This window comes from Lathamus discolor, chromosome 2, assembly GCF_037157495.1.
Source record: "Lathamus discolor isolate bLatDis1 chromosome 2, bLatDis1.hap1, whole genome shotgun sequence".
Classification (NCBI taxonomy): domain Eukaryota; kingdom Metazoa; phylum Chordata; class Aves; order Psittaciformes; family Psittacidae; genus Lathamus; species Lathamus discolor.
Window position 1 is genome coordinate 44,611,036 of NC_088885.1, and position 13,899 is coordinate 44,624,934.

The window sequence follows — 13,899 nt, forward strand, 5'->3', positions numbered from 1 at the left end:
CATGTCTGAAGCAAATGAAGGAGCACCCTGCTGTTGCCACCTCTTAGTCTTGTAGGGCACCAGGAGCAGATCTGCATTGCTAAAGCTAAGCTTTGCAGCCATGCAGGCATCAGTATGGTACCATGTAATGGGATTTAATTTGAATTAGTTAAAAATACAGTAAATTACTGGGCTTGATTATTTTTTTTTTTAGCCATCATTTCTATTAAAGAATAATACATTCTTTGAAATCAAACACTTGACTTTGAAAGTCGAGTGTTTAAAAAAAGTTGGAAAATGTCAGAATGAAGATTGTTCAAACTGTTTTAATTTGTCCCTTGCATGTGTGCATAACGATAAGATCTTTAATTATGTGATCACATAATTTTTCACAGGAGGAATGGTTCCCAGAGAATGAATTAGGGGTGTTTATTAAAGGAAGCTGTTGCCTCCAGAACCCTTGCCTTAATTGCTAGAAAGTGTAGTAATTTTAGTAGAGAGCTGCAGGAATCAAAAGCTCACTCTCTAAGGCATTTGAAAGCTCCATTGAAAGACTGGATTTTATTCTCTCTCTTTTAAGGAGTTTTTATGTGATTTTAGAAGGTCACTTATTTTGGAAGTGATCTCTGTGTATGTAGTTGCTGTGGCACACAATCCAAGGTACCTGGGCTCTGAGCATAGCTGCATTGGAATGAACAAAAGCGTGCTTGAAATATGTGAAATGTTGTATAAATTCAAAGTCCTCTGAAAAGAAAGGCACAAAACATCTTACACTGACGTGGCAATGCCAGGGTTGCCAAAAGAATCCTCTGTTTTTTAAGTAGCCAGTTTCTGTTCTGTTAAATGGAGATAAACCATCAACCTACCACAGTCCAGTTAATTACATGTTTTGAAGCATTCCTGCTGAATGCCATGTAGGGAAAATACATATAATCATATGATTATATTAGATGTAGTTATACTATATTGTGTAATATACTATATAATAAATATATACTATATAATGAATATATAAAATATAAGATATAAAGTATAATGTATAATAAGGAATCCCAGTTTGGCTAACACCATATAAGTGAGCCTTTGGGAGCACTGCTGGCTGGTGGGGATAAAGAGAATGAGCAATCACTTTGCAATCTGAAAAAATGAGGCAGGCTGCTACAAATACTCAGTTCACTCCATAAAACTGAGTGTTCCGTGCGTATTTGCCATCACTGTACAAGATGAGGCAAGGATCTTGTAGAGGGAAAACAGCATGTAATCATTTAGAGTTGCGCATAGATAGATGGATGTTTCTGTTGGTTTAAGTACTTGACTTTCTGCTGCGTCTGATGTGTGGGTTGTGCGGCCATCTCGAGTGTGCCGAGCCCTTTTAAATACATTTTATTTCCCCCAAAGCTCTTTGTAAGAGGAAAACCAGAATGTTAGAGCCAGATTTCTTGCTGATTTTATTGTGTTGCCTTGTTGACAGCTGCTCTTTGGTGGAAGGAACTTAAATCCCAAAGACCATTTATTCCTTTATGTTTTATGGAGATGGTGGTATTTTAGGTTTTGCAGAGATGGCACATGAGTGAGCATAGTGAGAATTTATGAACAAGTTTCAAGGTAAATAGAGCCATAGTAAATAGATTATATTTAAAATTTAAAAATAGGTAATGAGGAAAATAAGATATGTTGGTTTTTTTTTCCCTGTAAGTGTAATTCTTCAGGACAAACTTTCTGATTATATTTTCATTTTCTATGGAAACCACTCTAAACCTAATATAAGGTATTTCACTTCATTTCCCAAGCGAAACAAGGAATTTATTTTAAAAAAAATCAAGTATTCATTATCTACAGTACTGAAATCTGAACTTTTGCTCATAAATTTTGATCCCTGCTCTTACTGATCTTCTTTCCGTGTGGCAAAGTTAAGTATGTTGGTGTTTTGTATTAATAATACTGCACATCTAAGCATCACAGTAAAACCTAGTTAAGACAACAGGCCAAAATAATTTTTTTCACTTTTGCATAAAACTTTCCTGGTTTATGTCTTTTCTTGCACTTTTTTTAAATTACATTTACAATTTCTCAGGCAAATAAATTCATAAGTCTCTTCTGCTTTGGTGAGGGAATACATCTGTGTTTTCTCTTTCACACAACATTACAGCATTCTTTACAGTACTTCTTTTACTTCACAAAACTAGTTACAGGATATAAAGTGAATATCAATGTATTGATTGAAATGGACCAAATGCTAGTATTCAGGCAATTTGCCTAAATTTGTTGTCTTAGAAGAGGTCGATACCATGAATAGTGGAGCACTACTGTATTTTTTAAATAGCACTGTCTGTATGAAATATGGAAACGTGGAATGATTGTTTTAAATTCAGAATGCTCTTTTGTCATGCTTATGCGTGTTCTAGATGAGATATTTTTCTCCTGAATTGGAAGGAAATGAGATAGTAGCCAGCCAGTTTATAATGTTACTCACTTTCCCTGCTCAAATGCATTTTCAAATTACTAGAATATCTACTTAAAGAAAAAAAAAAAAAGCTAACCTCTGAAGAGCAGGAGTCTAGGTAGCTATTTATCTACCTTAATAGGCTGGATTTCACATGAAAGAATCAGTCTGGCTTCTCATGTGCTAACAGTGACAAGATGCAGGTATCACTAAGTAGCATGATCATGTGCCTCCCAGGTCTAATTCTGATAACCACTGAAGGAGTACTGCAGCCATGACAAGTCTTGTTAGTTTATTCATCAATAGATTTATTCTCTGTCTTAAACTGTATTTTGAAACATTTCTGTTAAGAAATTCAAATGTGGCAATGAAGAAGTAATACGCTTATAGATGTAAATGTTTAATAATTTATTTTCAGTGTGAGTAACAAGACATTTCAACAGATTGTGAAAGTGATTTTTTTTCCTAATACATAATCCTTACAGTTTAAATTGAAATGGCTATAACTGATCTTTTGTGCTTACAAATGAAGACTATTTTAATGATAATCTGCTCCCATATGGCAGAAACATATATCGTTGTATAATCCTTTGTCCACAAGACTCACAATATGTTCTTCAGGCTGAAATGTAGAGTTATTACTTTTTCCTGGTAGCTGGGGAAAATATTATGCAAGATTTCCTTTCTAAGTCACCTGTGAGATTTTTCCTTTCACATTCATACTGTCGAGTCTTTAGTGTGATCGTTGGGTGTAACTACAAGATCCTTTTTGCTAGAATCAGGAGCACTTTAGCCCTTCTGAGGGAAATCTCCTTACTGTTCCTATTTATTGCTCCTTGATTCACATACCCATCAGTTACAGGAAAAGCCAGCTAGAAGGTGGACTGGGTGAGCACAGCTAGCATGGGTAACTGCAGACAAGGTCTTGTTTCATGGGACCTCACAAGAGCAATTGAGCTGCCATCTCGAGTGTGGTCAACCTGGGGTCACTTGGCCTTCAGTGCCAGTTGTTTCCCTGCAGTTTTGTACCTTCTATACCCCAGTGATTGCTATATGTGTACAGCTTATCCTCTTTATGCACAGCTGTCTGTAACAAAATGTTGTTTAACACTAGTAAGACACAGTTCTGAAAGCTTTGGACTTCCATGCTGTAACTGAGGAGTATATTGATCAGTATTTTGCTTTTTTGTCTGTCTACAGTCACCAATTATAATAACGTGGTAGAAGCAAACTCAGATTCAGACGATGAAGATAAATTGCATATAGTGGAAGAAGAAAGTGTAACTGATGCAGCAGACTGTGACGCTAGTGTGCCAGAAGATGACTTGCCAACAGACCATACAGTATTACCAGAAAACAGTGAAAGAGAAGGGAGTACAAACAGTGGCTGGGAAGATGAAGGTATGTTCATTTTCACTGATGATGCTATGTAAAGAAAGGTTTCTAAAATGAAGATTCACTAGAACTTTTTTTGGTCACTTTGCTACCAACATTGTTCTCAGGCTAAAGTTGAAAACACCGTGCTACACCAGCTACTAAGAAGGAGAAAAATGACTGCTACAGCTGAACCCAGGACACTGAAATAGCATGTGATAGTCACAGTCAAAAAAGAGGTTTTCTAACATATTTGTATTTATATTGTAATATATTTCATGTTCTTTTTTAATATTTGAGGTAGATTCAAAGGTGCATTCATTCCACTGGCATTGTTAAACAAAAGTTTCAAATGTAGATTCTCAAGGGTGATCAGAGACTAGTCACTTGCTTTTCGTTTTTCTTATGGCAGGTCTCTGCCATAGCTCCCGGTAAGGTTCAGGGTTTGCTCAACTTACAGAGTTGAGCCAAAAACATGAAACAGTAATATTCAGATGTAAATTTCTCCTTGTGAGCTGCCTCTGCCTTTTTCCTTGTAAAATATTATAGTAGAAAAAAAAGTTTTAGATTATTAGGTTTAGAATTTGCTCTCTTATTCATAATAAATCTGTGTTTCGAAAACACTAAAAGGAGGTACATTTTTCACATATTATGCAGTAGCTTTAGAAGCTGGAAATTTGAAGCAATCAGGAAATAGGCCTTTTCTACTGTGGAATCAGATCCTGAGTTTCATAATATCACACAGCATGCTTACATTTGAGCCAAATTGGGATAAATGCATAAATTAGTGGAAATTATCATGGAATTTGGCCTTAGTTCCCTGAAAGATAAAGAATATTTTCTGGCAAAGCCTTGTTTGTGTCTGAACTCCAGGCACAATTCTTTAGCATCTACCTTGTTAAAACGGGGTGTTTAAGATCAATTGCATGACCTCACATCTAAATAAACAGAAAGCAGTCGGATGGTCCCTAACTGCAATCCAGCTGAGAGAGAGCAGCTGAGAGTTCAAAGAATAGCATCAGCTCAGCCTGTTTTTACATAGCTGCTATTGCCAAGGTATGCTGTGCAGGGAAATGAGTATTTTGGAGCTAAATTATTAGGTAGGTAATTTTCTTAGTTGTAATATCTTTGCTGTACTGCAGGCTGTATCTGTCAGGAATTGCAGTTACATAAAAATGGGCTGTGTGTAGACTATTTCTTGAAACCTTCAAGTATAAGTGTAGGAAACCTGAAATAGGGAGTGAAAAGCAGCACTGCCTCATGGAGGTGCTGGGTGAAAGACCCTTTGGACTGAATTTGCTGGAAGTGTACCTACACACAGGTAGTCATGACACAGTGTCTTTCATCAGAAAACCTTCTGGGTTTTTTCAGAGCTCTAGACATGGGGTGGCATCTTTTTTGACTCCTTATTTCAAATGTACTATTTTTAACCTTTTAAAATTAGTTTTCTAAAATGAAACATTTGAACCAAATTCTACTGTGATTGTAGAATCACTATGTAGCAATGTTTTCTCTGCCTTGGTCATTGGTGATGAAGACAAGCTTTCATCAGTGTTTATACAGACAAAAGGTTAAATAGTTGCCATACAGGCTTGCTCAAACTACTATAAACTTCTTCTGTAAAAATTCTGTATTCTGAAGTCTCTTTTGTAGCAGTCTGGTGATGACTACATGAGAAAAATGAAGGCTACATTAGATTTTATGGAGCTTTGATTTGCTGCTGTAAAGTGCTCTTTATTATAGCTTTCCTGGAAGGAAAGGTGTGAGCTCAAAATCATTGGTCTTGGTTACATATTAGAAATCTGAAGATTTCTAAGAGAGGAGTATTGAATACATGATTTCTGTCATGCAAGGAAAGGTACTGGCATAGGTGTCTGTGCAACACTAATACCATCTTCAGGGCTAGCAATTATTTTTAGAAAACATACTACAGCAGTTTTAGTAAGTTGTGCTTTATCAGTAAAGTAGTACTGAAAGTTCCTGGGTTTAGCTGAACCCGACAGAATGAGTTTTATGCATATTTATTCTGTTCGCCCAGGACTACAAACAACACACGTAACATTTCTTCATCAGATTAGTTTCTTTCCATTTCCAGTCATTCTAACTGTCTTTCTGAAAGACCTTCAGAACAGGTGTTTTAATTATAAGGTGTGTATCTCAAGAGGTTTAACAGAAACGGTCAAATGGGTTTGAAGAACTGAATCACGTGTATCCTGCACAAGTTCTTGGCTGTACGCCAGCATTCATGTGTGTGATGATTCTGTAATGTGACATTTTGTTTTTAGTTTGAAGTAAAACCTACACTGCAGGTGTTTGGGGTTTTGTTTTAAGTAAGGGTTAAACTTATGGACTTACTACGTTAATACATTTAAAAATCTTTATTATGTATTATAAGTATCTAGCAATTCTAGAGATCTCAAGACCTGGAAATAAGATATCTCTGAAAAATTAAAAATGTCAAAAAATTGTCTAGACCTTGAAATAACCTTTAAAACTTAAGGAAGTTATGTTTTATGTGTAAGTTCTTCCTGGAACTCAAAAATTCCTTTAACTCATAAAATTTTAGGTTGAGCCTATGTGCTGTAAGATGGATTGTGTTCTTTCTGTGTGTGTGGTGGGTTGCTGAGGAAGGTTGCTGTACTATTCTTTATTAATTTCATTTAGGAGGAAGGCTAAAAAAATGTGGCATCTTTTTGATCAAGTTTTTACTCACATAAACAACCAACCAGGCAATACTGTAAGCTGTAAATAGTGCTTGCTACATGCATATCAGAAAAATAGTTCTAAAGAATTTAAATTAGAAACTCTTGATGGGCTTTCGTGTTTGTTCCCTTCTCTGAAGATAAGACTGCAGTGAAAATTTCAATGAAGCCTGACTTTCTGCCTACAACCAGAATTTCCATTTGCTAGTGGTTTTAATTTCACCAGTATCTTACCCATGCGGAGGTCTTTACGGTCAGCCTATAAGGCAGTGATTGTGTCGTGCGTGTTCACTGGTAGTACACGCCGCTGCCTGTGATCTGAAAAGCATTAGTATTTAATCCTGGGAAGTCCCACTGTATCTCTAAACAGCTGCTTATAAGCGATGATGAGATACAGAATTACAAGACCATGTTTTAGAATTATGTGGTACGTCCAGATGTAGTGCCAAGATGGATATTCATGGCCTAGATGTTATTCATGGAAACCCGTATTTAAGCTGTCATTCAGAAGGTAGCTCAAATTTCTTCTGGAATTCAGAGCTGTGATTTCTGCTTGGTGGAACAGCGGTTTAAAATCTGTTCACATCCCTTTCTGTTGCTTCCCAGCAGCTGTATTTGCAGCGTGGTAATTGGCCTTCTGAAGGACAATTGCAAAGTTGTCTTCCTATGTGGACCACACATAGCTACGAAGATGGAGCTCTAATTAACATTTCTCAAATTATTAATTATTCCTACAGCATTAAGGAAGATCACTCCCTGTGGAAAAGGGCTCCTATCTGTCTTACACCCCACTTTTAGATATTGCAAAGAGACAGTACCAAGCAGAGGTTCTGATTATTGGAATTGAGATGGTTTTCAGCTTCACTGAGATTAATCTATAATGTCATAAATTCCTTGACATTCCCTTGGGAAGCATAGCTTTTATTTATACTGAAGCAAATGGAATTTACTAGTGACACTATAATTTAAATTTCTAAGAGTAATAACTTACTGATATTCCCCCTCTTCCACAGAGCCTATATCATAGTGGGGAAAAATCACAAACCCTTTTTAAATAAAAATAGTGGGTTTGTATCACGATTGTTCTTAAGAAATTAAATTTTGGATTTAAATTTTGCATTGCATTCTGAACCAAATCTGTGGTATCATGAGCCAAAATTATAATTAGTTCAAAATCCAACATAGCTTTCCTAAGCACTGACAGAATGGCATCAGTGTCCTTTCCAATAGGAACTTCCCAGTTCAGGTGACCCAACAAACATAAATTACGAATAACTTGGGCAGTTTATTGATCTGAATCCACAACTATATGAGTTAAAACTTCCATGCTGCATCCTTGCATGCTGCAGCTCAGCAGGAGCTGGTAGAGTTTTGGAAGCAGGTAGGCTCCACAGCATTTGTTCTGTGGACATCTGGTACCTGCAGACTTGTACTGAATACTGGAATCAATACATGAAACATTTCTGTAGTGCACAGTTGATCTGAATTGGAGAGCATGTGTTTAAAATCCTTGTTGTTTAAGCAATGGCAGCCTAAAAGTGGTTTCTAGATGATTTACAAGAAAGAGAACACATTAGGTAGTTGTTATGACTTGACCAGCAAACTGTCAGTCATTTAAAAGAACTGCTGATTGGAGAAAACAGTTTTTTCATATATTTGTTTTGGGATATTTTGGTTTCCAGAAATAATATTACAGTGTATCATAGATCTGCATTTGTAGATAGGGTTATTTAAGTAGCTGACTCTATTTGCTGGAGAAATACACTGTCCTTGTCCTTCTCTTAAAATTATGGTTAGTGTTTAATGTTGCTCCCTTTTAAGATTTCATTTCTGTAATCATGGAATATCTTTGTGGTTCAACTGATTGCACTCTGCTGAAATAATGTGCAATCCGTATTTTTGAAAGAACATTGTGTTTAAATGCAGTTCTCCTAAACAATACAGAAATGGGAAAAAATGTTGAAGTAACTCAAATATAAGCTGACCTTTGAAGGTCCCTTCAAACCTAAACTGTTCTGTGATTCTGTGATATTTAAGTTGTTGAGGTGTGTGTGGCTTTTTTGTGGGTGTTTTGGGTTCTTTTTAAATATTCATTCTTTTTTTTTTTGTGGAATGTACTATTTCAGCTGGAAAAGAAACGAAGGAAATCCTGGGGCCTGAAGCTCAGACAGATGAAGTTGGATGTACAGGTATTTATTTGTTAATCTGAGCCCTTTATTCATAAAGTGCTATTGAATTTGGGCCAGGTGAGTATCCTGAAGTCTTTGAAGTTCTCCCACCTCTCTTTATAAACTGCTTTGCTCTTCCTCAGTAGATGTCTTAAATAGTGAGCTATTCTAGCTGAGGAATAATAGTCTGGGCTCCTTTTGGATGTCCTGGGTCTGGAGGTGTTGCTGACTAGTGGCGCAGAGCTGTCCCCTCCCATGAGGGCTGGCTGCAGCAGCATATCTCCTAAGGGCAAAACAAGGAATAGCGTTGATCTTGCATGTAGATAGTGTTTTAAACTAATAAGGAATATACCAAAATAAACTTAAGCTCATACTGTGTCTTATTATGAGCTCCTCTGTTTCTAATGGTTACACGGAAGGTAGAATAAAATGTGTACTTCAGTTTTAAGAACCAAACAAAAGCAAATGCTTTGTTATTTTGTTATTTCTCTGATTGACAAAAAAAAGTAACATATAGCCCATCAGCTTTTAAAAATATTTTTATACTTTTCTTTTAATGCCCGTAACACTAAATAGTTCAATGTTATCAGGGTAACCTTTATTTAATGAATAAGTAAATTACTTTGGTATGTTTAAAACTGTAGATTCGCACATTCTTTTTAGTTACTACGAAGTCAGATGTCTCCAAACAAGTATGGAGAGCTACATTATGTATTGTATTACAGTCTATATGTGAGAGGCAGGCACATGGCATAAGAAAATTGTGTCAAATTGTAAACTGAGTGTGTGACTTCACACAGGGAAAACTTCTTCCTATTAAAATGCACCTCATTTTATTAAAAGTGGAGATTTATCGTGATTTAGTGTGCACAGGTAGAGCTCTCACAGAATGTTCAACCATGGTAAAAATAAATTCAATGAACAATGTATTTAGACAGATACTTGGTAGTAAATATTTATCATACAAACATGAAGTAAAATATTTAATTTATTATTTGTCAACATTGAAGTATAGTTCTTCATTTATTGTTTTCTTAAGTTTTAAACTGGGAAATGTTGAAGAATGTTAACTAGATCTGAAACCTTTTTGATAGCAGAAAACAGGCCACTGAAAGTTCCGGTTTGCTGCATTTCAGCCAGCCAACTTGTTTATCAGAGTTTAAATATCTTCTGGCCTTGCACTAATGAGCAGGTCATAAATACGTTAAAAATTATGTCTTGAAGGCAAAAAATTTACATTTGCAAACATAGGAGCCAAGATTGTAAGATGGCCTTCAAACTACAAGGGCTAAATCAAATTAAGAGGAGCTTTTGGGGAAGTTTAACAGCCAAATCTGAAATGATAAAAATGCACTGAGTTGAAGAGCCAAATGTGGTTTAGTCAAAATGTTGTTACGCCACTGGTTCTCTGTTTTAAAACTTGTCATATTCCTTCATCTAAAAGAGCTTGAACTGTACAGAGTACAGTTTGTAAGTACAACTTTGTAAAGAGTTTTGAAATCTCTGGGTAGAGGGTGGTTTGGTAATGTGAATTATTGAATGTCATTTATGTTCTTTTTAACTTCATATCTTTTTTCTTGTTTTTCACTCGTAGTAAAAGAAGATGAATGTGATTCTGATGCAGAAAATGAACAAAACCATGACCCTAATGTTGAAGAGTTCCTACAACAAGAAGATACAGCTGTTATCTACCCTGAAGCACCTGAGGAGGACCAGAGACAAGGCACGCCAGAAGCTAGTGGGCAGGATGAAAATGGTAGATATGCCACCCGTTCAGTTCTGACAGATAAATTGTACTAACTACTGGACCCAAACATTCCATTGTATTTTAGAAGACAGCAATGCATATACATATGACTTTGGGGGGTGAGGGAGAATCTTAATTAAATATATGAGGATGGGATTGTCATGCAAAAAACAATACTACTTGATTTTGTAAAACAAGACATGCACTGGGGTTTAGTTGTATGGGTACCTAATTGATAATCCTAAGTAACTGGAAATAAAAATTCAAGCTTTCATAAATCATTCAATAGCACTATATGAAAGAACAGAACAAATATTTATTAAATATAATGGGAGTGAAGCAAGATAGTGTGATTTTATGTGAGAATAACTTCAGGGGAGTTCTAACACTTTCCTTTCCTTTCTTGTATTTCTAAACAAAACACCCAAAAGGACATATTAGGTAGGAGTTCTTTTATTAAGTAGCCAATCTATGACAGACTTTTGGGTATTTTCCTGAAAAAACAGCAGTGGAGAAAAAAGAAATATTGTTTATACAGAAATATTTATGTGAAAAAAATGACCTGTTATTGTTTTTACATAGAAGTCTTTTTTCTCTAAGTTTTGTGCTTAAAATGTTCCTCTGAGTGAGATGAGAAGTCATACTTTGTTCAACATGAAAGACTGAAGGCTTCTTCATCATGAAATATTTGAAGGAAAAACCTGTTCAGATTGGTTATGCATTCTGTTCTGCTTTCTGATGTGTTCAGCTTTCATAACCTGTGACAACTACAGTTTCAACCAGATTGCGTTCCTTTATTGTTGTATTTAAGATTTGTCTAAAGAAAGTAACATCCTACATAAAGGGTTAGGAGTTGTCTTCCAGTCATTTGAAAAAATGTGCATAATTGACAAAAAACTGTCATTGTAGCTGTATTACTGTACTCGAGTCTAAGGGAGAGCAGTGAATGGGTTAACACTAATAGTTTTGTTCTGGTCTTCAAGAGATTTTATGTTATTAAGGATTTAAAAAAAAAGTAAATTAAAATATTTGAGAAATGTAAACTGTGTATATGCCTATTCATATACAGAAATAGGACCTGAATTACAAATATTTTGTGGTATACTTTACAAGTTTTGCACAATTCAATTAAGATACATACTCAACAGTAGCATTTTAAAAATTACGGGTAATATAAGCTGTTACTCTGTGGTTGCAGTGGCACAGATTGTCAAGTTAGTTTTACAGCCTTGCAATATAATTTCCATGTAATCATTAAAAAAATACACATTTTTATCAAAAATTTAAATTGGAACTAGCCCAGTAGATTAACAGGGAAGTATTTTGAAAGCCATGATGCTGAAAAATAATGTTCAGTGTTTTAATCTTTTGGAACAGAACATGCCAAAAATATAGTGATATTTGCTAAAGACACATGATTTCAAACCAGGGGACTGGGCAAGAGAAGTGACAGAGAAATAGTGACTTTGGGAAACCAGTGCCATTTGGCCATTTGCTCCAATGAAACAGAATTTAAATTAACATATTTCTGTAATTTCCCCTGAGTTGTTGTGCAGAAAGGGAGTATTCTTTATGTCAGGTGAATTGAATTGTAGATGGAAAAAAGAGGATTGAAGGGAAGCATGCAAGTATCTATGCATGTGGGGACAGGTTAACGTTTGAACAGCCTGGCTAATCCAGGAAGGGAAGAAAGGAGTAGAAGAACACGAAAAACAGTGTAATACAAGTGTGACCTTGACTGTTACCATAACAAGTGTAAAAAAACATATATGACAGAGAAGGTGTTGGGGTTTAGTAATAATGAAAACTGGTCTGACTCTTCACTGTTGCAAGAACAATGGCACGTTCAGTAAAAATAAAGTCAGTAAATTCCACACAAACAGAGTGAATTGCTACTTTATAGAGCATATAATCAGTCTATGGTGATAAGTCCTGAAAGAGGTCATGGAGATAAATAATTCACAAGTACTTTGTAAAGTACTGATTAATTTTATGAGTATTAATAATGCTTATAGTTCTGCAACTTAAGATGACAGTGCACACAAATTTGCCCTTTGTGCTTCAGAGCATAAAATGATAGTCAGTAAAGACCTTCCACCTTCCTCTCCTGCTCTCAGTCAGCACAGCATATAGGTGCATCCTTGCAAAATTAGCTTCCCATTTCCTTTAAAACGGGGAAAAGTAGCATGGTCATTGAAGGATATAACTTTGTATAAATTGATAGTTTGATCAAGTACAGCAAGCCAGACATTTATGCAAGCACTTTTGTCAATATATAAAAAATGTTTTCTTTTCCAATCCTTTAAAAAAAAATCTTCAAGGATAGAATGTGTTACTATTATATGGGGTGAAATATATGCTGATAAGAAGAGATGGAGTTAAAACTTCATAAATGTTGACTTCTCAGAAATAGACTTGTGAAATTGATATTCGGCTTCAATTTGATTTCACTTTGTCCTTTACTGATACAGAAGTAACTTCATGAAAACCAGCAGAATAAATTCTGCGGATCACATTAGAATCATATTTATAGCCTCATGTTCGATCTTTCTCCTTTCTGATCTGCAGACAGCATGTCCTATTAGCAGGTACATGATGTGTCATAGAATCATAGAACGGTTTGTGTTGGAAGGGACCTTAAAAGGTCATCTAGTCCAACCACCCTGCAGCAGGCGGGGACATCTTCAACTAGATCAGGTTACTCAGAGCCCTATCCAAGCTGAGCTTGAATGTTTCCAGGGATGGGGCATCTGTAGCCTCACTGGGCAACTGTTGTATTACCTCACCACCCTTATTGTAAATTTCTTCCTTATATGTAGTCTAAATCTACCCTCCTTTAGTTTAAAACCATTACCCACTGATCTATCACTAGAGGCCCTGATAAAGTCTGGCCCCATCTTTCTTGTAAGTCCCCTGTAAGTGCTGAAAGGCTACAATAAAGTCTTCCCAGAGCCTTCTCCAGGCAGAAAACGCCTAACTCTCTCAGCCTGCCTTCATAGGAGAGGTGCTCCAGCCCTCTGATCATTTTTGTGGCCCTCCTCTGGACCTGCTCCAGCAGGTCCAGGTATAGGAATTATAAACCACATTTCTAGGATTTTTTGGTTTGGGTTGTTTTGGGTTTTTTTATTTCAGTTCTCTTTTTCAGTTGCAATTCTGTTAGGTAAAGAAAAGGAAAAAGAATATTCTCTGCAACTTGTAAATATTATTTATAATGTTTATAATATCAGGAGCTGAAAATAGGATGCTATTAGTTGTTTCAGTGATGGACTTAAATTTGTAAACAGGATTTGAGGATTGTCTGTGATTGAGTCAATCAGATCTACAAAGACTGCTAGATCTTAAACTATGTTTCACAATTTTCAGACCACTTTCTAAACAGAAATACATACATTTTTAGAATCTCTAGTGCTATACTGGGGAGTCCAGCAGACTCAATGAGAGGTGTGGGTTTGGGTATAGTGTTGAACTTTCTGCAGTGTACACAGG

General features: G+C 35.9%; 1 protein-coding gene across 3 annotated transcripts in view; it reads left to right on the top strand.

Moving 5' to 3' along the window:
* The window catches only part of ZEB1 (zinc finger E-box binding homeobox 1), a 121,894-nt gene that overhangs the window by 93,087 nt on the left and 14,908 nt on the right, over nt 1-13,899 (top strand). For all 3 annotated transcript variants that reach the window (XM_065666688.1, XM_065666686.1, XM_065666689.1), the window contains 3 exons: nt 3,623-3,823; nt 8,625-8,687; nt 10,261-10,422. In XM_065666688.1, the coding sequence (XP_065522760.1) occupies nt 3,623-3,823; nt 8,625-8,687; nt 10,261-10,422 (426 nt within the window). The remainder of the gene's footprint in view (nt 1-3,622; nt 3,824-8,624; nt 8,688-10,260; nt 10,423-13,899) is intronic.